The sequence below is a fragment of the Balearica regulorum genome, chromosome 5 (assembly GCF_011004875.1).
Source record: "Balearica regulorum gibbericeps isolate bBalReg1 chromosome 5, bBalReg1.pri, whole genome shotgun sequence".
NCBI classification, from domain to species: Eukaryota; Metazoa; Chordata; class Aves; order Gruiformes; family Gruidae; genus Balearica; species Balearica regulorum.
Genome location: NC_046188.1, coordinates 64866010 through 64890396, shown reverse-complemented (window position 1 = coordinate 64890396; position 24387 = coordinate 64866010). Strand labels below are relative to the sequence as shown.

Here is a 24387-nt window from a genome sequence, read left to right as displayed (position 1 = left end):
GTATCAACACACAACCAATCTTTCCTGTCTGTCTGAACCATCAAACATCAGCATCCCTGTCTTCTGAAAGATTAAGAAGTGTGTAAAGCACATGTCTAGAGGTTTTAGTTCTTCGTCAGTGTGAATATTGACAGCGTAAGGGCAGTAAACATGAAGTAGCTTAACTAAGAATTGAAAGAAACTTTTGGTAGTGTGCAACGGGCAGAACTGCAGACTATATTGCAGAGCACTGAATAACAAATCCCTAAACGAGTAGGTCTGTACCAAAATGCTGGACAAAAATGGAAGTACACCATATGTTACGGGCTTTAAAATTCAGAACAGCAATTGGAGCTATAAAATGGGAAGCAACGTACCTGGGGAAAAGCAGGGGAGGCACCAGATAATGTTTTCTGTAGGACACCGGAGGCTTGTGTGTGATTCTGTAAATTATCTGAACTGTAAATTATCTACAACTCTTGAGTGGCAGAATTAAGCAGAAGGAAACTCAGCCAGGTCAAAGCAACGTAAGAACATGAATGTTCTCATCTTGATGTATGAATGGTTGGATTACTCATCTATTGTATGTCTTGGTTTTTTACAGAAGTAATTGATATAAGGCTTAGTGTTTTCAGAGCTGGGAGATCAGGGTATGAGATGAGTCAGTAAGAAATGCCTAGCAACTAGGACTGGAGGGGCTCAACTGCATGGAGAGCCATCGGAGATGGGTGGCATTTGCAGGGTGATAGAGTAAAGGCAAGCCAGGAAGGATTCAGGCTTCCTGTAGAACTGGACAAATACTTGAATTTCAAAATTCTGATGGTTTTTTGCTGTCATTTAAACTAGAAGTTTACACCACAAGAGAAGTTTTGTGAATTTTTTTTTCCAGCATGCTTTTTTTAACATATATATATATATATGCTTCTAGCTTTTGACACTATTTTCTCAGTAGCCTTGTAGCACAGCAAAATTGCCATGAATTCTATTATACTGTGTGAAAGAGAGTATTGCAGCATTTTTTAAGAGCTCAGGTGAGTCTGGAAAAGGTGCTTTAGTTGGCAGGTATAGTTAGTGATTTGGCCTCCCCTCCTTCATCTAGATGGATGATTTTCTTGATCATTGCATTATCAAATGCTTCATGTACATAAGTAACATTAAAAACATCTGTTGTTGTTGTTATTATTATTGTTGTTGTTGTTATTATACTAGAGCCTATTATTCATGCTACACCAGAGCCTGAAAATGCTAACTTAGAGACAGATCTTGATTTAAAGAATAAGCAAGTCATCCCAAATCTTCAGGGACAGACAGGATGAAATAAATAGCATGATAAGATTAGTGTGTATTCAACTGAGGACACCGTTTATCCATAGACTAGTATTACTTCTAGACTACAAATACCTCATTGTATTTCCAAAACTTCAACGGATATTTACACAAGCTAAAATACTTCCCAGTCCAGAAGAGTTGCATGCACTTCAATAGTCCGCCCTTCCTCATTCTTTTCTTCAGTAATTGCACTGAAGGAAAAAAAAAAAGCCACTAATTCAATGGCTTGGTTTCAGTTTCTCTGACTCAGGTGTTTTAAGTCAGTGGGATTTAAAATTCATTATTTTATTCCTGATAACTGAGCCACTTCCTTAATTTCTATTACCTTTGAGTGTAACTAAGTGAATTATTTCATTTGTGCAATTGCAGGCATACTACCTTTGGCACAGGGCTAGTGGATATCTTGGGTGTGCTTCCTAGAGCAGCCTGACATGCAGAGGAACACCCAGTACTGTGTTTTGCAGAATATGTTGTATTTCTCCCTATTTTGTCACATACGAAAAGCGTTGTTGTTTTGTGTATAGCACGGGCTTACGTTGCTCCTGAGTCCTCGCAGAGTGCATGTCGGAAAGGGATTTCTCTTGCAAGGTGGTGTCTTCTGTAACATTTGGGAGTCCCATGCTGCACTGATTGTGATAGCACTTCTAATGACCATGTGAAAAGGTTGTTTCACCCTCAGGTTATTCAAGTGCAAACCCCACTGCTGCTTAAATAGGAGAGCTGTGTGTTGTTCTGGTTAGGAGCATCCAAAATTTAAATGAAATCTGTGGTGAAGAAAAGATCCACGCTTAGAAGAATAAAAGAGCATACTACCTAGAAATAATATTCAGGGACAAGTTCCTTTCATTCAGCCATCTGTTATTTATGGGTAGTGGTATGGTGAACTGCTGCTAACTTCTAGTCAGTGTGCTTTAATATAGTGTATGGATAAATTATATATGTATATAATTATGATAGCTATATATAAACCCAATAAGATGTTAAACATAATATAGAAAAAGGTAGGAATGTAAGACCATCCTATTCAGTTTGAGTTAGCAATACTCCTTCTGAGCAGTTGACTTGCCAGAAGGAAGCAAATTTTCTCGCTCCCTATTTGAAATCACTGTTTTCCAGGGAACAATTGGACAATCCCACGTTTTGTCAGGAATCCCACCAAAACAAGGTGTCTTGCCCTCAGTGGCGAACTACAGTGTTTGGGAAACTTGGAGTTATTTATTGGTTGTAATTATTTTTATAGGCCCTACCAAAAACACTAAGTACATGAAAGATCTGATTATGATCTCGCACATAGATTAGGAATAATTTTTTCTTCAAGGAAAGATTTTAAACCATGTAAGTTTTGAATAAAATTTAAAGCAAAATGATGATCGAAAAGAGATGGCAGCATCTCATATCGGCAGGTACCTACCTCTGTACAGGTACAGCAGACAGCAAAAAAATGATTCTTAGAGAAACATTGTAAAATAGTGTTCCAATTTTAACAGTGATTATCCTGAAGTTGCTTATAGTTTTCGGATTCTACGGGGAAAACAACCAGAAAGTGGCTAATGGCAGTTACCGTGTTAGATATTGCTGATTTTCTTGAGATCTGCATGGCCTTTTTCCTTTCTTTTCCATAATTAAAATGCAGTTGATGATTTCCACAGCTACAGTCTTTCTAGAGTTTTGGAAAAGACGGAGAGCTGTATTAACCTATGACTGGGACCTCATAGACTGGGAAGATGAAGAGGTAAGACTAAACACAGGTAAACCTGTAAATCTTGCTGTCAGCATGATTTAAGTGTAAATATCAATTATTGGCATTGTATGCCAGTAATCTGGATTTGTCATCCAGATGGTATTTTTATTTATAACCCTAGTTGCAGAATAAACAAGTATATTTGAGACTATGCAAGGATACTTTGCTTTCTGCAACTAGTACTATAATTCCAAGTACAGTTGTACATTTATTAAAAGTATCCTTTGAAAAATTGAGTGGAAATACTGCCCATACAACGGACAGGAGCTACTAGTGGTGTCAGCACTGATGCCTTTCAATTCTATAGTTTCTTGTACTGGAAATTCCTTATCCTGCCTAAAACCAGGATGAGCAAAGGGACAGAATCTAGATTTTCATATCTTTCTGAGACACATAACTTATCCTTTAACATTCTGCTTTAATATCTTTTAACATCAGCAATAATCAAATGATTTTATTACTTTACTTCATAAATCACTAGTGAGTATAGCTGCAATTGAACTGTACTAGTGATTCAAATGCAGTCTAACTGAATAGAGACTTTTATCGTTATTTGTTTTATAACTTTCCATAGATGCATGGATACAAGCTGGTGGCTTTTAATAAATGGTTTCAAAAAGCACCATCATAACTGGCATTAATTTATAGTTTTCTTATCAATTTCTGCAGAGAAACTAGTATTTTAAGTCAGTGTTATGACCCATGATACCAGTACATAGCAGGGAAGGTTCTTACGGTTTCTGTGCTTTGTTGGTCTCTGGCAGTGTTTCCAAGGATTTTCAAGAGAGCAAATTATTTGGGTAATTGAGTTGGGGCATTATAAAAAAAGAATTTGTATCAATATAAATCTACTTTATAGCACATGTATGTGTGATTTTTTTATATTTTTTTTTAATACTTCAATGAAATAAGTAGTACAACAACTGGAAACTGCCCTGTCATTCCAGGAAGAGCTGCGTCCCCAGTTTGAAGCTAAATATTCCCAAGTGGAAAGAGTAAATCCCATCACAGGAAAACCTGAACCTTTTCAACCTTTCCCTGATAAACTCAGTCGACTGATGGTGTCTGTCTCAGGAATATTCTTCATGGTAATGCCTAATGATATTGGAATTATCGTAGCCATTAATCTTAATCTGATGTAAATAGTAATGCAAGTCATGAGTGGATTCATTAAGATTAGTGGATTTACATAATATAGGCAAAACTGATTGTCTCTGTCTTACTGTTTGTTTATGGATCTCTTTCTTTTAAAAGATGTAATGCAGTTGTATTGTAAAAGGACAGTAAAGAAATGTTTTAATTCAGCAATCTGGTATTTTTGCTCTCTCAGTCTAGTCACCAAAACAAACAGCAATCTTTAAAACACTTGTTAATTTATTAATTCAGTGGAAATTATTTCAGAATCGGTTTATTGTGTTCTAATATCTCTATTCATAAACACCTATAGATTTCACTGGTCCTCACTGCAGTGTTTGCCGTTGTGGTGTACCGTCTGGTAGCTATGGAACAGTTTGCTTCTTTCAAGTGGTATTTCATCAAGAAGTATTGGCAGTTTGCAACATCTGGCACTGGAGTCTGTATCAATTTTATGATCATCATGTCACTCAATGTTGTAAGTCTTCTTTTAAAGGAAGGAATAATTTAAAAGAGTAATTTTTACTGTATATCAGATATATACATGTTCTTGCTTATTCATATAGCAGTGCCTGAAGCTAGTATTTCAGGGGTTTTTCCTCTTCTAACACTATGTTTGTCAATATTTTTCTCTACTGCCTGCTCTAATTCGTCACTACACATCTTTGCTTATATCACCAAGTCACAGTGGTAGAGACTACTGCTTTCTACATTTGCTTTTTCTTTTTTTATTACCTTTTACAATGCATCTCTAAATAAAATTTCATTATTTTCTTGGTTGAGAATTTTCTGTTTTGTTTTTTTTTAATTGATAACTTTGAAATCTTCCCTTATGTAAAATGCAGCTGTGATATCAGTGTTGCACAACCCTAGAAACACTGTGATACATGATTTTGGTTTAAGCTTTTCCTGTCATGTAACAGCACGGGTTTAATCATTTGCTGTGGTAGCACGATGTACATTGATATGAACTCTATTGTTCAGCTGCAATATAATTTATCATTTTTCTATTCCCATGCAGGCACAAACAGGTAAAAAGGAATAATGGCACAGCAAACAATTGCTTTTAATTCTGTTAAGGAGATTGTACACTCATTGCAATAAGAAAGCATTCTTCAAAACAAACTGTCATGTATTTGTTTCTGTTATTATGTATGATAATTCTAAGTCATAAAAAGTACATTCAAGTGAACAAGCACAGCAAAGCTACTGAAAATAGCTTGCTATTAATAGTAAATACTCAAGGAAGTATTTTTCAGAGTTGGTAACTACCTTGGGCTAAGTGTTGTTTAAAATAAAGACCAGAGATAATCAATACATAGACAGATAAGAAAGTTTTCAGTTGGAAAACCCCACCGGTATGCACATGTGTGCAAAGGAAAATGGTATTGTGGTAAGGCTTTTGTCTGCTTTTAGATCACATAGGTTTGTTCCTGAAGTTAGAGGATAAGCATCTAACAGCTCATTAAGAGCTCCTGTGCTTTTGATGCTTTTTTTTCATTCTGGATGTGACATCACAGCAGGCATGATGGGCTACACTTACACCATCTCTTGTTTCTCTTTTAGGTATATGAAAAGGTTGCCTATCTCCTGACAGACCTAGGTATGTAGGTCTTTACGAGTGGTATGGTTCTTGCTAGCTGTGGCATATACGTTTATATTTCCATAAAATAGGATTTTGAAAACTTCATCTATGCGTAGTATGATACTGGCATTTCGCTAAGCAAGTGAGAAATATCAGAGAAAGAAATGTTATGATTATTTCACTAAGGAAATAATAGAAAAGAAAGGAATCTATTTACTTCTACCTTTTTTTTTCAATGTTTTATAGTATAAATTGAAAAAAAAGTTATGTTATAATGGAACAAAAGTCAAAACATACTTTTCCTTAGAATGCTAAAACAGATTTTTTCCATTCTTCCCAAATGTTTGGTTATCTTTTGTACAGTTTTCTAATTTGAACATTCATGTGGAGAAATAGGTTAAGTTAAAATTACATTGTCCAAGAGAAAAATGTTGCCATAAATTTTACAGTAGCTCTAATTCTGTCACATTAAAAATTTATACTGAAGCCTCTAGTCATGTTTCAGTCATAGAGGTAAAGCTTTCTTTACAAGAAAGCAAAGACAGCATTTAAGATACACTATGTGTGTATATTATCTTTTAGTGTTTCTTCTTACATGCTCTCTTTTAGACCGTATCAAAATATGCAGTTGATCTTCTCATAGTTTAAAAGCAATCTCGCTGCTTAAATTTAACATCTCCCTCTTCTGGTTAAAGTATTGAAGAGCATGCATTAAGCAAGATGCTCAAAACTTTATAGTATTTCAGATAACAGGCAGTTAAACAGGTTAGAAAGATTCAGAATATATAGTCAACTTATTCAAATTATTCAAATATTTTAAAATATTTTTTCAGATCACACTGATTTGTATTCCTACTTAACTTTTAAATATATTGTTACAGACCAGGGAATGGGAAAGAAAATAATGATTTTATTTAAGTATACAAGCTGATTTCTCCCAAGATATATGAAAAAAATTAAGTTTTGAATTAAGTCTTCTTGAATTAAGCATGATGGAGCATCAGGTGTTTGAGCTAGGCAGCTCACTCCACTTTGTAAAGTGTTTTACATCAAAGAGGACAATCCTAACTTCTGAGCAACGTGTCCATATGTAAAGCTACTGTCCTGTACATTTGTATCCTATTTAGTCATCATTAGACCAAAGTAATACAAATTTTAACTGAAAAATCCAGGCAGTTTAGACTTCCAACTCATATGTGCTTTAAAACTTTTATTGATATACTATATTCCAAGTCTGATACTCCATCAAAGAAATTTGAAACTTTTATAAAAAAAACAAAATTAATTTTAATCATTATCACCAAATTCTAATTCAGACATAAATCCTGTTCTACAGACCATAAGGAAAAACATCCAAGGCAGTGCAGACCCACACAGAATACTTGTAGCCCTACAACGCATTTCTACATTTCTTTCAAAAAAAAAAAAAAAACCCAACAAAAAACCCAAAAAAACCCACACCACCAAAAAAAGAAAGAAGGACCTCCATCCTTTCCTTATTGCATTATAAACTGTTTAACACTTGACAAGTATTATGATAGGGAAGTCTTGCAGATGAAGTAGTGGTCTTAGAGAAGTATTTAGAAGGTGAGATGCTTGGGTGACAAACCAACAAACCAACTGGCTGTTGGTTGTCTCTTTTCCCTCTGCTTTCCTTGGCAGCCCCTGTCTATTGCTCTGCTGATGCCAAGTGCTTTTGCTTTTTCTTGGGGTTTTTTGTTGTGTTTTGTGTTGTGGTTTTTTGTTTGGGTTGGGTTGTTGGGTTTTTTAAATTTTTAATCAAGATACTTGTAGCCTTAAAGATGCACACTGAATTCAGAACTTTTTTCATGGAAATGGAACAGGTATCTTCCCACAGAGTTGTGACCTATTCTGTACCGAGGGGCTTGTATCTCCTGTTTCCAGATAAAACCAACATAGTCTGAGCTGAGGCAAAGGTTTTGTGGCCTGCAGACTGAACGCTCTGAGAAAAAAAAATTGATTGCAACCTGATGGGGCACCGTGACTTGAAACCATCACTTGTTTTGTTAGTGTTGATTCATCTGCGAGCAAAGTTAGGCATAACTCGATTTCATTCTTGTTTATATAATGTATATTGTGTCTTTCCGCAGAGCACCCTAGAACAGAATCTGAATGGGAAAACAGCTTTGCCTTGAAAATGTTCCTCTTCCAGTTCGTCAACTTGAACAGCTCCATCTTTTACATTGCCTTTTTTCTGGGCAGGTAAGTTATCTTTGCTAACCGCTCTTAAGGGAAAACTTGCACAGAACTCATAAACCTTGCTAATTTTGTAGGTTTAAAGAAAACACAGTGACAGTTTGACCTGCCAGGTTTAGGTGCAAGTCAGTTTCTGAGGATAATTAATAAGGCAAAATTAATGTTTTTAACTGTATGTGAAGGTTGGACCCTTGAAATCTTTATTCATGAAACTAGGCAGTAAAGAGTCTACTTTTTAGAGTGGGTCTATGTGCGTGACTTTCTTACTAAGTGAGAATTCAGAACCTCTGAAAATACAGCCACTTCCTAAACGCAGGTCTGTAATTAGCCCTGCACTGATAGACTTTATTCATTTTTTTCTTGTTTATTCCCCTTTGGTTACATTTCCCAGGCTGTATTTCTGTAAATAGTAAATATTGTTTGGCAGGTTTTATACAAGAGTAGGAGTCAGAAATTCTGGCTCCGGTTTTTGTGTGTACCTCAGAGCATGAGGTACTGGACAGGTCTAATCTTGCTTCATCTTCACTTCAGTTTCGGTATGATCAGACTTATCGTTCGTGCAGAACCTCCAGAATATTTCACAGTACCTCCTACAAAGTTTTATAGTATCATTTCAGTTCAAGATTGTGTAAAAGAAAAAAAACCCTCTAGTGAAGACTGTTAGTAACATCTGCTTGTTACATCCAGTGATGCTTTTTCCATACAGTTTCTAAACTACTTTGTATCTTGCTATCTCCTGTGTCTGGTAGGACCAGGCATGGGGTTTTGTTCTCTCTCATAGATAACTTTCACTGAGGCAATTAAGAATATTGGTTCAGTTTGTTATACAAGAATCTGTTAGATCTGTAAAAAGCATTTACTTGTGATGGGTTTGGAAATTATTTTCTGCCGCTGTATCCATGTCTGAGGGTGCAATCCAGTGCACGCATGCAGACCCTGTGCTGCAGTAAATTTCTACGTATTGCAATGGCTTATCTTCTTAGAAGTAGATTAGAGAGTCTGAATATCTAACATCTAAAACCTCTGAAGCTAGGATTTTTGTTCTGGACATAATAAAAGCTTAGGATCGTTTGCAAAATGATGGGCCTTGTTTGCATTCTCAAACTACCATATCCTACAGATACCAGATTTAAGCCTGTGTGATTTAATCTGTTTATATTTCATGAGTTTGCTCAGTGGATGTTGTGAAATAACTACTGATACAGGGTGTTCTGGGACTGTCCACTGAGAAACAGAAATCTTATTTTCCAGATTTGCAGGCCGCCCGGGAAAGTACAACAAGCTTTTTAACAGATGGAGACTGGAAGAGGTAAGCAATCTGATTTTGTGTTCCTGTGAAATTTCCATGAGTAAAGAGGAAATGGCAGAAGGACATGAATTATGTCCAGTTTGAAAGATTTATTATTCCATCTGAATGCAGTGAAGAGTAAACTCTTATTTATAGCAGAGGATAGGAAACAGGAGATGTGCTTTTCCTTCTGCATTCTCCACTGTCCTGAGTGACTCTGCCCGAGACACACAGTTCTTTCTGCCTCTCTCGTTGGGAAAAGCAAACAGCGATAGTCCCTTACCTCACAGGCACTACAGACTCCTACATGATCGGTATCTCCTGGGTCTGTGGAATTTTTGGATGGAGGACATAAATATAATGCCATCAGGTTTTTTTATCAGCTTCTTAAATTTCTGCCAGTGTGAAAATACTGATTTAAAGGAAGAAAAATAATATTTTCAAAATGTAGCTTGAAAATTAGTTAAAATTTCACCTCCTTTGGTATAACTAGCATGCTGAAGTTATCTCTGAGTAAGGTTTCTTCTGTTGAACCTTGGTAGCTGCAGAGTAAAATACCATAACTTTGTATTCTGTGGTCTAAAAAAAAGGTTTTGTAATTACTAAACATTTTAATATGGGAATTTGTATAGTTAAGATACTGCAAGCAGAGATTCAGCTACTAAGTCTCTGTTCAGATTTAGGATATTACAAATGAAATATTGCTCCATTCTTTTGAAATGAATGCATAGGTATTGGTCTAAGTGAAATGGACTGTATCATTTATAATTTATCTAGCACACGTACACTTAGCTTAGGAAATATGAGGGAGTTCTCCAAGAAATAGTGTGTTGAAAGGTGTTTCAACTAAAGTCTGTGTTAATACTTCTGTTATTAATATTTCTTTTAATATTTCCGTAGCCAGAGATTAGTGTTTTTCACCAAACGTATATGAGTATTTTCCGTTCACCCCGTGAAGAAATAAAAATGAAGGGAATTCTCTGATTTTAAGTACTGATCTTTTTGCATTTCATTTCAGTGTCATCCTAGTGGTTGCTTGATAGATCTGTGTTTGCAAATGGGAGTTATTATGGTTTTAAAACAAATGTGGAACAACTTCATGGAACTAGGATATCCGTAAGTTCAAATGTTAAAATTTGTTTTACAAACACTGATTATGTATTAATGTGATTCAGTGACAGAGAAAAATATTTTTTCGTTTGAGTGGAGGGCACAATTTCATCATTAATTGAAATTCATTATCTTCATCATCATTCATTTATGAAGACAATGAACACCTGAAATTCTGATCTCTGGAAGTATATGCTCATAAGCACATAAAATGGGATACTTCAGCAGGTGTACATGTTGTATGTTATCACTCAAAACCTAATCATGAGTGCTGATTTTCTACCTTCCCCTGAAGGGTGAGGAGGACTTGCTACTAGTGCTTACACAAGGCTTGTGTTCAGTACTAGCTCTGAGGCCTAAAAATACAGTTGTTAAAGACCTAACTGGGTCTACGTTCTATGTGCTAGGAGAAGCAAAGGGCACAAATAGTCCACTTGTGCCAAAATAACTATTTCAAGTACAATACATGTTTGGAGAATGTTTCCACTTTGTGCATCTCTCATAGTGTAACTTTATTCCCAAGGGAAGCATTAACTGCTGCTCCAAGATAAAGCTTCTCAGGGTAGGTTAGCCATCGAAATTGTTTATTGTGGTTTTCTTTTCCATAATACAAACAGAGCTGTTCAGCTAGTGAACGTTACTCAGAGAGTAATGGGCTAGGAGTCTTACAGTGCTCTTGAAACTGGAAGAATATGTTTTCAGTAAAAGGTTGTTTGTCAAATATTAATTTAATCAAAGTCTCAGCCTTGAAAATATGTCAGAAAGGGTTCTCATGCTCACCATGTGCAATCATTCTGCAAGTGAGGTGCAGTGCCCTGTATTGATGCGAGACGTGGATGTCTGACAAGAAGAAACCTACTTGAACTATCAGGCTTCCTGTTGTGGCCTAGCAGCATCTAAAATTTGTCTAGAATTTGTTTGGGACCGTGCTTACAGCCCTTTATGGAAAGCAGTGTTTTGTTTTGCCAAAACCATTGTTTGCAACTGAGGCCTTTCAGTATCAAGAGACATCGAGAGGTAAACACCTAATTAGCTTGAGAAAAAATAGCAGCCTGTTAATAAAAAAAATAATTGTAAGAAAAGTATTTCTTATATCTTATTATATCTTCAATCTCTTTTCTGTTACATCTAGAAACAAATAATAGCCTTAAATAGCCACCTGTGTCAGTACTGGATAATATTTTTCATTTGTATAACACTTTAATTTGTGAGGCTATTACCTACTTAATATTTATAATTACTTTGTGAAAGGACCTCTGCACACTTTTATGAAAAATAGCCTTAAATATTTGCAGCTTCAGCAACACCTCTAGACATTTTTTCCTGCTTCAAGAACAAAATATTCCGTAGAGCATCTAGAGCTGTAGGTTTGTTCAAAGAATGGTAGACATATTCTACTATTCAATATATTCTAGTATCATAGACTTCTTACTGAGCTCCACTTATTTGGGTTGTCTTTTATATGATTAAAAATAAAGCACTATTTACTTCTCACTATGCATGATTTTTTTTCCTGTTTTTTTTATTTAGGCATGCAGGTAAATCCTACCAAAAAAGTCTATGCAAGCAAATTCCATATTCCAAAAAGCTTATTTGTACAATGCTTAACATGCCACATTAAAGATGTAATTAAAATCATAATGCAGAATTGAGAACTTTGGAAGTTCTTTGAATTGTATCTTATATGATATTGTAAATATTTCCAGAAAAAAACCTAAGGAAACACTCAGATGCTATTCAAAGTAGGCCTGCTTACTTCTTAACAATACTAGCAAGTACTGTAAATTACCAAACAAGTACATTCAATAATGCTCTGTTTATCTAATAAAGTTTATTACAGAATTGGTGGTCACGACGCAAAATGAAGAGAGGAGGGCAATTAATGGAGCATAAAATTTCTCTACCTCAGTGGGAAAAAGATTGGAATCTGCAGCCTATGAATCTCCATGGTTTAATGGATGAATACTTAGAGATGGGTGAGCAAATTTAGGGAGATGTCAGTTTTCTTAACAAACTGGAACTAGGTTGCACGTTAAATGATCTTTTGTGTTTCCAGTTTCTAACCATTGAAATGCCTGTCTAGTTTTACAGTTTGGCTTTACCACCATCTTCGTTGCTGCCTTCCCACTGGCACCTCTCCTGGCACTGCTTAACAACATCATAGAAATAAGATTAGATGCGTACAAGTTTGTCACTCAGTGGCGAAGACCGATGCCTGCAAGAGCAACAGATATAGGTGAGAGAACCTAATGACTGTCGCTGTCAGGTACCGTCTCTTTGTGTTTCCTTCTTTCATGTAGCTTAACCCCTGAAATATTTCATGCACCAAGAGTGAAATTGATCATGTAACCTACAGATCTCAATGACAACTCTTCTGTTAAGCAGCGGGAGCATACTCAGTTGCTTAGCTAAGAGGACGCCTCAAATTTGCTTTCCATCTCCAGTAAGGGATCATAGTAGTTGGAATTTTGAAAACAGGCTAAATATATTGTGGTTTAGGCTTCTGATTTGTGGAAGTCCAGGTCTAAAATGCTATCCAAAATCAACTGAATTTAAAATTTAAATATAAGGACTGAATTCACTTTTGGTTTAAAACTCAGTTAAATAAAAATAAGAAATCTCTTTCCAAAATCTTGCATTTTGCCTTTATAACCAAAGATTATGGTTATACCTTTGTTGCTTAGCTCGCTCTTCTCAGCAGGGTGTGCCCTACTGTAAGATTTCACTCGGGTGGAGACGGTGGTGGCAGGAATGTGGGAACATGGCTTAATCTTGACTAGCTTTTCTGACAGAATAATTCTTTCTCAATAAGAAAGGAAAACCGTATGGCTAATAATGACTTTAATGTCACTCGTATGATTTTATATAATTTAATATGACTGTTTAAAACTCATGACTTTGCTGTCAATTCTCTTGTTTCTAGGTATCTGGTATGGGATTCTGGAAGGAATCGGTGTTCTGGCTGTCATCACCAATGCCTTTGTTATTGCCATTACTTCTGATTACATTCCACGTTTTGTCTATGCATACAAATACGGTCCCTGTACAGATCAAGGATACAGACAAGAAAAGTAATTAAGATATTCTTTATGTATATGTGTATATTTCAGTGGAAACACACTTTTGCTACTGTCTTTCTGTGTTAACATACTTAACACGCATCAGTCGCATTTTACCTTTTACATCTGTGCAAACCTTCACAGATGTTAAGTGGAAGTAACTCAGCCAGAGAGTTTGCAAACTAACTCCATAGTTATAGAAGTGGAAAATCACGTCTTCCCACCTGAAGGCAAACAACAAAGTTCAATATACATTGGAGCAGTTTTCAGGCTTTCTCTAGATAAGCTTTTCTTCTTTTCTGCAATAGTTTTGGACTGTCTTCTCCCACCATGCTCCCACACACATATATACACTTCCGAACTCTTTATTTATCCTAAGCCTTGTTCACCCTCAACCTTCTCTGTCCGTTTCTCTTCAGAAACGCTTGCAGCCAAGCTCCAGCAAAATTGGCCTTGACACTATTTAGCTCATATAGTGTATCTTAGCTTCAAGCAAGGTATCTTGCCTGTCTTTGCACCACCAGGACGGTTTCCTGCGCTTTTCTCCAGACACTTACTGGTGTGTCTGAACTGTGGGTCCACCATGCTCTGTCTGCCTTTCCCACTGTCTATCGTGATGTTTTAAATGATCTAAAACAGATCACAGTACTCATGGGGATCCTCTCTTTCATTTGGAGACCAGTGCCCTACAGGTGGCTTTGGAGGGGGTTTTTGTTTGATTTTTTTTTTTTTTTTAATAGGGAAATCAGGGTTACCTTGTGAAAAGGAAGCATCACTTTCTAATACTGTAGCGCATCTCACAAGCAAAACTTACGTTCTTTATTGCACAGGAGGAAGGATAAGAGTGAAATCATCGAGACTTGTCCAGCAAGCTAGTAACTCTGCATTCACAGACTGTGCTTCAGCCCAAACTGCAGGGGTCTGCACTTCCTTCCCTCGTTGCTCCACCTCTAAAGATTCACAGTAGAGATTGACTCTTCCCGTGGTGTCACAGGAAGAGAGAATTCAAGGGCAAAAAAGAATGACACAGGGTAGGATGAAAAGAGACAACAGCAGAAAAACGTTAGTGCTTAATGTGCACTACCCATTTAATAGAGAACTATGTAATTCTATTTCTTCCTTTGCCAGTAGTGATTTGAGGTGTCACAGCAAACCTGAAGGTTCAGTAGGTATAGTAGGACTCCTGATGCATCTCTTCTTAAATGTTCTTTGCTTTTCAGAAGGCCCTGTGTTAATTTACAGGACAGATTTCCAAGAAGATGGGATGTCTTATGTGGTTTTCCAAGAACAGACAAAAATTTCACTCCTACAGTCATAATTCAATGTATTTATGTGATTTCTGTCACTAATACAAATAAATTGTTACCTTTAAGATGGCTGTTTGGTATATATGCACCATTCATTTTACTGATGGGGAAAATCCTTCTTTGATTGAACTCGTAAAAACTGTCATTTTTTTGGTATATGCTGCAAGACTGGTGGCAGATCCTGCAATGACTTTAAAACATTCTCCTCTCATTCTCCTCTCTGCCTCTCTAGCCATCTTTCTAAGTTCAGTAATTTTAGGAGACAGTGAAGAACACTGTCGCAACAATTTTTGGTTTATATCTGCTGGTAGATGAGAAGCAAACACATGAAAATTACAGAAAACAGATTTTTAAACAGTGTTATCCCTGAAACATGTTACTTGTTTCTTTCCAATAAAGCTTTGCTCCTCTGCTTAAAATTTTAGAATGGCTTTTGTCCTGATAAGCAAGTAAAATAGTATGCTCACAATGTGTGATAGCAGAATATGTTTATGTATAGGATCTATGCTATATAACCACTTTATGAAGAAAGTCCTGACCCTATGTCTTTTCCTTTCAGATGCTTAAAAGGGTATGTCAACAGCAGTTTATCAGTATTCGATTTGAGTGAACTTGGGATGGGATACTCAGGATACTGCCGGTATGTTTCAGTGCTCTCCCTTCTTGTAATACAGGCATAGACTTTAATACAGACGTTAAATTGAAAGTCAGTGCTTAAATTACTGCTAGAATAGTTTCTTTTTTTTGGCTGTAAAAGCATTGGAGTTCAAGTTTGTTCAACATGGGAGTCTCAGGTGCAAGCACTGCGTGGTAGGATGCAATACTAACACACTGGAAACTAAGTTTCTCCAAGACTCTTGCAAGCCATGTGTTTCATGCCTCTATGAATTACTTCATTTCGAAGTTTCCCCAGCTGCTAAGAAGGGTAAAAAGTATCATTTCAGTTTTGTTAAGCATTCTGAGGTCTATTAATTGAAATACACAATTGACATTTGTGTTGTGGCTCTAATGCAGGTCGAGATCCCAAACAGTTATGCAAGATGAATACAAGAGATGCAGCACAAAAATGAAATACGACATTGCATGAGTGCACTCCTTCTGGTTTCAGATTTAGTTTTACAGTGAGAGTTAGCTTGAATGGACTAAAAAGTTACAGAATCGTGTTACATTTGTGCAAACTTTGGAGAATCTCAAATGCTTATAAGCAAAGACAAGAACCAATTTAGAGTCAACACACTTGAACTTAACACTCCAAGGCGTCAACTTTGTAACAACAAAAGAAACTGTTTGCTCTGGATTTTTTGGAAGCAAAAAGTGCGATCTTATAAGCAGCCGTATTTAATTGCCTGTATTGTGAACTATTCTTCTCCTTTCTTGTTTAATTCCTCTTGAAGTATTCTTTCACTTCAGTTTCTTTCCTTTTACTCAGATCTGGGATAAGCTAGAGAGCTCTTCGCTGCGTTCAGGTTTCTCAGCACAGGCCAACTTACTGGGCTTTTCTTTGCTTTACAGGTATAGAGATTACAGAGCCCCACCATGGAGTTCAACTCCATATGAATTCACTTTGCAGTTCTGGCATGTCCTGGCAGCACGGCTGGCCTTCATCATAGTATTTGAGGTTAGTCATGGAAAGGAACAATTCCTTTTTACCTCGTTAAAGTCCGAGTCCCATAAATATATTGTTAGTATCATCAACTGCTTGTTCATTACAGTCAAGAGTGAGGGGAAAAAAAAAAATCATCGCCCTTCCCAAACTGTTGTCAATCAGTCGCTTCAAATTGAATTGATGGAGCATGCACAGATTTTAGAGTTCCTACAAAATCATATTTCCTTAACAGTTGTCTTATAAATCACGTTGGTTCACAACCAGATCTTTCATGTTTTATTGAAAGAGAAGAAATGCAACTTATGTGTACATTAAGCACAGTTATAACAAGTTAAAATGTGTGTCAGGAAAATGATACATGATAGTAGCCTAATATAAAAGTAGAGAGGTGCCTACAGACCTTGAAGAACGTATTACATGCTGTCCAGGAGTCTGGATACTCACTTCGATTACAAGCTCTTAACAAAGACAGCTTGTAGGTAGCGTTTGCTATCATTAATCAAACTAGCCTATCCTGCAGTCACATCTTAATTTGGGTCACTAGCTATACACTTAGTTTTACTTTTCAGAAGACTTCAGCACTTTCAGGTTTCTGATAGACCGGTCATTTACTCCTCTATGTGTGTGTGTGTGTATGTGTGTAGATTAAAAAACAAAGGAGTTGCTTTTCAGTCATGAGTAGAATCTCAGTTCCAGTTTTGCCACAGACTTTTAGGCTTTAAAATGTGGTCCTAGAAATGAATATTTACGTACCTTTGAAGCAATTATGTTTGTTCTTCCTTTCAGCACCTTGTTTTTGGAATAAAGTCTTTCATTGCCTACCTGATTCCAGACATGCCCAAAGACTTGTGCGACAGAATGAGGAGAGAGAAATACTTAGTCCAGGAAATGATGTATGAGGCTGAACTGGAGCATTTGCAGAAAGAAAGGAAAAAGAATGGGAAACAGTATCACCATGAATGGCCTTAGTCACTACCATGCTGCAACAAAAACACTGTTTGGAAACTGAAGAGTGCAGTTACAAAATGAAGTCAGAGCGTGGCATGAGTATGTGAGATTCGTGGTGTATATATGTTCTTGCTGGGCAGTACAGTTGCAGGCTTTGGTGGGAACTGGAAGATAGATGCTTCTGATGAAGAAAATGAAGAGCCTTACCTGGTACTGGTCTGTGGTGAGCACCAAGGAGAATTGGCACTCAGGAATGCACAGACAGATTAAAAATTTGGACATTCTGGTTTAAAAAAGGCAATGAATTTTCATGCTGTTCATGAAGATACTAACAGTGCAATGAAAATAAAAAATTACCTGTGAACTTATACAGTAAGGGCATGACTAAGACCAACTTACATGATATCCACTACTTCTACAGCTTCTTATTGCTCAGCTCCATCTGTAATGCCTCTGAAGAAAAGAGCAATTGTTGCCTTTGTGGCCATAACTTGATGTAAATGATCTTTCAGGCTTACTGTTTTGTCAGGTTTTTTCCTAGTCTCTTGTTGAGATTGTGGATGTGGTCCTACCCTAAAAAAAGGGGTCTATGGCTGCTTAATATATACTATGCAGTTTAAGATTTGCACATCAGTGTCATTAATTTATCCTTCTAGTTGAAAACCAAAAATTCTAAATTCAAAGAGAAAACAGCAGCACTAAGAGAACGTATCGCATTGCCCACATTGCAGCTGTATTTGAAAATGACATGGCTGTTGAGTTGTCTTTCCGCTTTCGTGTGCAGAAAGGCCACCTCCACACGCTTCCAGGATGAAAGAACTGTCATTTTCATGCTCTGACGTAGCATGCAGATGTCTGTGTTACTGTTCCTTTTGACCTGTCTGGGCAATGATTCCATGACTTCACAAAATGCTAACTTGAAATATTCTTACACAGTGCGAATGACTTCGTCCTGAATATACAATTAACTCTTTATAGTATGCAAGCTTATGCAGATATATATCAGACACACAGTATAACATTGTGACTTGCTTGTTCAGGGAAGGAGAAGCAGAGCACTTTATAACAATGCTCTTCTTATTGTAATAGTAAATGTTCCAGTAATGTGCACTTCTTTTATTGGCCTAAATAAGTCAAAGCATGGGAATTAGATACAGGCAGATATGTATACAGATTGTATATAAATGCACACACATACAGTGGTTACTTTTAAATTTTTTTTATTATTGTTTGTATGCCTTCTTACAGTTTGGGGGGGCTTTTTGGATAAAAGCACTATAAAAGGTAGATGTTCATGTAAAGCATCAAATTTCAGTTCTTATGTGCATACAGCATATGTCGGTGTTGCTTAGGGTTATAGTCACATTTTGGTGATGAAATTGTCTATTACTAACATTTCTTAATGTGGGAAAAGATAAGCACTTAATTTAAACAATTGTGCAGGGTTCAGTTGCAGAAAAGGGAGTGGAGAAACCGAGTTACAATCATACCGTTTCTCTTGTACAATTTTAAATAATGCTCCTCTATATCGGATGAGAAGAATTTAAAAACTGAACAGTCAACAAAGCACAGTAATTCTAAAGGCTGCAAATTTTAACATTCTTTTTAGGGATAAAGCTGCAGCAAAATCACTGCTGACAAATATGAAAAGACCTGAATTTTTACTACTTACAGTACCCAAAAAGTGTGATTCCAGTATTCACTTGCATGTATTAGCACAATCATTTTATTTTACTGTGCCATATGAAATTAATGTTAAGAGTCAAGAGCCCATGAAAGTGGATGAGTAGGATCTAATGTCTCCAGGGGGCCTAGCATCAGACCTTAATTCTGTAGTCGTTTCACCATATTCATGAGATTTCTTGGTTAATTCCAGCTCTCTGTGACCAGACAAGGCAACTATAGGAGTATCTACAGTATCACACAAAGAAGGAAAGAAATTGGAAGGTACGGTCTAATCTGATATGTTACCCATTAGTTCTGTGATAAAGGGCTGGTGGAACTCAGCCTCCCATATTTTGGAAAGGTTGTTTTGTTCCTTCATATTCTGGGTTGTGCGTTAAGTTCCTCAGGAGTCCTTACCAGAAAAAATTAATGCACTCTCCTCAGTGCTTCTAGAATCACAAAGTTTGATTTAATTTATTGTCTCTCCTTCTGTGGATTGTCAAGCACTATTTAACAGCATTAACTGCGTGTCACAGCTTCTGTTTCTGTGCCACATAGTGATAGTACTTCAGTTCTTCAGAAGGTCACAGATGAGCTCTCTTTTTAATGTTTTCTCTAAAAACAAAATGCCTTGGCTGGCCCAAGGTATAAAGATACAGGATAAAATTAGGCAAAAATCAGAAATATTGGTTGATTGTTTTATGCTTTCCTGTTTCTGCTGTGGATATTAGCACATGTCGATACATACTTAGGCAAATTCCAATTGGACTTCAGAAACACATATGAAAGAAAACCTTTTTGTATTTGAGATTTAAATATATATATTATTAAAGATTTTCAACACTGATGTATAGGAGTATATCAAAGGCAAGTATGTAGATCTGACATTGTGCATTTTACACACTGGAAAAGCACAAGAAGTTTTGGAGAAACACTCTGTGTGTTCCTTTCTTTTTGGAGGACATGAACAATGTCTAAAGGTTTTTCCATTATCTACCCATTTGCTTAAGCCGAGTAAACTTTTTGCTAGACTTCGTTTAGTATGCTGTTTGCATTTGACTGCACGTTATTTTACTGAAGTATAAGGCACACACTGTCCTCAGGAATAATGTATTTTATGAACAGTGAATGATCTTTTCATATTCTAAATATTGTCTTTCCAAACAAATGACCAGTATGAATAGACTGTGCATGCAAGCTGCGTTTGTGAAATCTGACAAAGCTTTAGAACTTCAATTTGTGCAAAAATGCTTTAGATCATTGCTGATCTAATCTACGACAACTTTGCTCTATGCATGCGCCCTTAGAGAGACTGCATGAGCAACTAGGTATTTTTAAATACAAAGGATTAGTCCAAAATGTCTTAATTATTCCTAACCAAATTCTGTGTCTTGATTCAGATAAAAGAAATTTCCATTTCAGAAACAGCAAAAAGTGCACATACATTATACACATCTCATTTCTAATGAATTTTCATTCTAAATTTGTGCCTAATGTGTGAGATCTGAATTCTGGTGAATAAAAAAGGAAAAAAAGAGTTCCACTTCATTAGTGATCCTAATGAGAGGTTCCTTCTTAGAGCTCAAAGTCTGTCTCCATGTAGAGGGGTGCGTTAAGAGCTCAGCATTCACAACTGAGCGCTACCAGGGTTGCCTGAAGATTGAGCACAGGCTCTCTGTTAGGCTGTAATTCACTGTTCTTACCAGAAAGACAGCACAGTGATTGAGCATCCTGATACAGCGTACCAATATTTGGAAACAAGGCAAACCACACGATGGCTAAATTCTGTTTTTTCTTTCCTACCCCTTTTTGTTAAAGGATTTATAGAGGAAATGTAGATGAACATTGAAGTTAATGTTGATGATGACAAGGCTAAAATTTCCATAGTGATGATGGACAATAAGTGGGGGTTTTTAGATGTTTCTTTAGAAGTACATTTCTCCATTACTACAAAACACGCATTAGCTGTTGCTATGCCCTTTTCTGACAACAGTTTGTCTTAAATTGTGTTCTGAGGATCAGAGTTGGGCTCAATTGTGTCCTGTTGAAAGCTCAAAAGAAAAATATCTGGAGGGCCTAGTGAAAATAGCTTAATAGGTCCATACTTTAATGCATAAATTCATTAATCTCCTGAGGTTTCCTTCATGAAAAGTTCTGCAGAAGGAAAAGTGTCTTGGGAAACACAGCTTTAGGGTGAGTGTTAATATGGGGAAAGGCAAGAACTTTGGTGATATTTTATTCTTAATGTGCCATTCAGATGATCAGTCTAATATAAGTAGTGCACATCTGCTGTTTCCTTGCCGCGGCTTCTTCCACTGCAGACTCCAAGCAGGAGTTGATTAACTGAATATGATCCATGCCCGTAAAATGAAAAGTAAACGGTTCTTGCATAGTTAACTTACGAGTGTCACAAATTTTCATTAAAACTATTATAAACTAGATTTTTTACATACACTGGCCAATGGCCATATCAATAAAATCATTTTATACAAACAGCTAAGTATCAAGGCAATAAATTTGATGGAAAATCAATCACATTTTCTATGAAGTGTTACATAGGAGAAAAGGGACAGAGATAAAAATAACAGTATCAACAATCACTTACAATGCGGTAGTACTTCCTGAAACATATTTTTTGTAATCCTCATAAACTACTGATGTTGCTTATTTGGGGGTAAAGGTTGAAACAAATAACAGCCAGCCTTTCATAATAATGTTTATTTGGTGTTAAGGCTGACACTAGAATCCCAACAGAATTCCACATTTAGACAGACTTGTTATTTTGTTAGTTCCAATGCATACTTTGACTAAAATGTGTGCAGTGACACTTTTTGAAAGTGTTAAGTGACTTGCAAACCTAAACTCCTGTGGTGGAAATTTTAGCAGCTTTAAAAGATCCCTAAGTCTTTTCATACTCAACCTCATGCTCACAAAGCCCATGTTTTACTGGGGTACAAGCCAGCCCTTTGAGGCTGGGGGTGAGCAGAGGAAGCAAAGGGCTCCTCTTCAGCGAGTTTTGCTCCAGAACCCCGATCGGTTCTGCAAAAGAAGGGTTTGAAGCTGGAGCATGGTGACAGCCCTCCTGATCCTTTTCCTTCTCTCCTCTGGCTCATTCTTTACTCACCCTCAGTGTTTTATTAAATGATGCCTTCTTGCTGACAGTCCAATTTCCAGGGCAATTCTGGAACTGCGGAATTTTTTGCAGGCTCTTTTTGGATATCCCTAACTGAGAAGCCAAAGCAAAAAGTGCACAAATAGTAGTTTGTCTGGTGCTTTTTACAAGTTCGGATGTGTTGGATGGAGCGTTGCGAGGAAGCACAGGGTGCACCTACGTGTGCCGTTAGGCCATCCGTTTCTGGACCTGTCCCTCCAGCCACTTTTCCAAGCACTATGTTTTGCACTCCTTCTGTCCCTCCCTACACGCACACAGGCATCCTAAATACCTTACACCATCCTAGCATTTTTAAATTTATATAATAGACTCATATTGACAATTTTTTGTCTAGTATTGCAACCACATTTACCAGAAATTTGTATTGGTATGACTTTGGCGTAGCCATGATAGCACAATGTAACCACAACAGCACAAAGTTCTAACAGTACAACAAGGAACTGTAGAGAAGTTACTTTGCAATTCCATGTTCTACAGGAACTTTTTTAATCCAGGACTGTGATTTAGTCTTGAAATCTTAATGGAGTATTCCCTCCTCACTGCACTGGAAATTACCTTGTGTTAGTTCTGTTGGCTTGTTCTAACTTTTTGCCGTAACCTCGATAATGTTATATGTTCTCTGTAGTTTGCATTCTTATTGCTGTAAACTAATTGTTAGGATGCTACTGGGTGAGAAATTAGGATTAAACCCAATGCACTCTAAAGCTAATGAGATTCTAAACACTGAGAACACAACAATTTTTCTGTTAATACTGAAAAACAATTCAGATCATCTTTTTATTTTCTGTTCTATTTGGATGACTCAGAGTTTTGTATTAAAAAATCTTCCAAACTGTTGGCTCCAATTTTTACCTAGAGTAGTATCACTGAAATTTCAGTTCTTTGAAATAATCTCATGTGAAATCTAACTGAATAACACAGTTCAGTCATTTTTTACTCTGATAGTCCTGGCTAACTTGCAATATCATGATCGTAAGAGATTTCTTAAAATGTGTATATATTTGAAATTTATGTAATATTTAAATACAACTTGGTTTCTAAGTAAGGAATAAGAATAAAATTTCAGCTATTTTTTCTATTCATAAATCCACACTTTGTAAGTAATATTTAAAATAACAGTACCACAGAGCATTTCAGAGAAATTGACTTTTATGCACTACAAGCTAGAAGTTCCTCTGGCGTCTCAGCTTTTGGTTTCTTTTGTGTTTTAAGATTACTTTTACAAGCCGGTATGTACCCCAGAACTAAAAGAATTCACTGAGGAAAAAGTTGTTGATCTGATTAAGACACTTTTGGCATAAATTTGTCTTTGAGATGCTGTTTACTTTATCAAGGTTTACATGTACAAATGCAACTACTTACTGTATCATACACATTTGAATATTGCATTTTTTCAGTAATAAACTGGGATATCTTTGAAAGAGGCTTTGAACTTCATTATTCCAAATATTCAAAGTTAATTATAAAAAAAATAAATGTACACTTGAAAAGTGAGTGCTGACGTGCCTTCAAACCCTAGAAGTAATTTAAGGGTTAAACTTGACTTGGACACTTGTTTACCTTTTAACAATTAAGGTCTCAAGGCACATATAGACTCACTTTTCAAATTTTCAGTCATTTACGGTCTATGCTTTCGCTAGTAACTAACAATTTCTTAAATTTAAGCTCTTGTTTTAGAATTTACAAGTTCCTAGTTTCTTAAGCTTATTTTTTCAACACAAGTGCACAGGCTAGCTCTTCTCTGGAAGGATCGATGGCTCGGGGTATAAAGCAAGCAAGAAGATAATAAGAAGAAAACTGTCAACAACGCTGATCTGAACATTTAATCAGAGTGGTAATTTTTTCTGAATTCCAGTTTTGCTAGGCCCCACACCTTTATATCTTGGTAGAAGACTGAATAATGAACTACTGATTAACGATTTTAGCCATCATACTAAGTCCACGTTTTGGACTTAGTAAAACCTTGTGGAATGCCTGGCTCCTTTACAAATACAGAAAACACTTGGGCTCCATGAGCAGCTTTAGTTGAAACAAAACTAGTCCAGAAATATGAAGTTAAAGAGAAATTCTTCAGACTATTTCTTCAAAGACATTTTGAGACAATGCAATTCTAGCCAACCTCACTCACTTTTTTTGACATTAAATGGACTAATCAAGATTCTCCTTCGTGGCAAAGGACTTGGAAAGAGACTAAGTCTGTAGCGAATCTAATGTAAAGGATTGCTAAACTTGTGAAAAAATACTGAA

The 24387-nt window shown here is 36.5% G+C and overlaps 1 protein-coding gene across 3 annotated transcripts in view; it reads left to right on the top strand.

Moving 5' to 3' along the window:
• The window catches only part of ANO3 (anoctamin 3), a 204131-nt gene extending 180570 nt beyond the window's left edge, over nucleotides 1–23561 (top strand). For all 3 annotated transcript variants that reach the window (XM_075755329.1, XM_075755328.1, XM_075755330.1), the window contains 13 exons: nucleotides 2958–3040; nucleotides 3997–4137; nucleotides 4497–4661; nucleotides 5750–5786; nucleotides 7880–7991; nucleotides 9237–9294; nucleotides 10292–10389; nucleotides 12214–12359; nucleotides 12467–12619; nucleotides 13307–13454; nucleotides 15309–15389; nucleotides 16262–16367; nucleotides 17142–23561. In XM_075755329.1, the coding sequence (XP_075611444.1) occupies nucleotides 2958–3040; nucleotides 3997–4137; nucleotides 4497–4661; nucleotides 5750–5786; nucleotides 7880–7991; nucleotides 9237–9294; nucleotides 10292–10389; nucleotides 12214–12359; nucleotides 12467–12619; nucleotides 13307–13454; nucleotides 15309–15389; nucleotides 16262–16367; nucleotides 17142–17324 (1511 nt within the window). In that variant the 3' untranslated portion in view covers nucleotides 17325–23561. The remainder of the gene's footprint in view (nucleotides 1–2957; nucleotides 3041–3996; nucleotides 4138–4496; nucleotides 4662–5749; nucleotides 5787–7879; nucleotides 7992–9236; nucleotides 9295–10291; nucleotides 10390–12213; nucleotides 12360–12466; nucleotides 12620–13306; nucleotides 13455–15308; nucleotides 15390–16261; nucleotides 16368–17141) is intronic.
• Nucleotides 23562–24387: the final 826 nt, after the last annotated feature.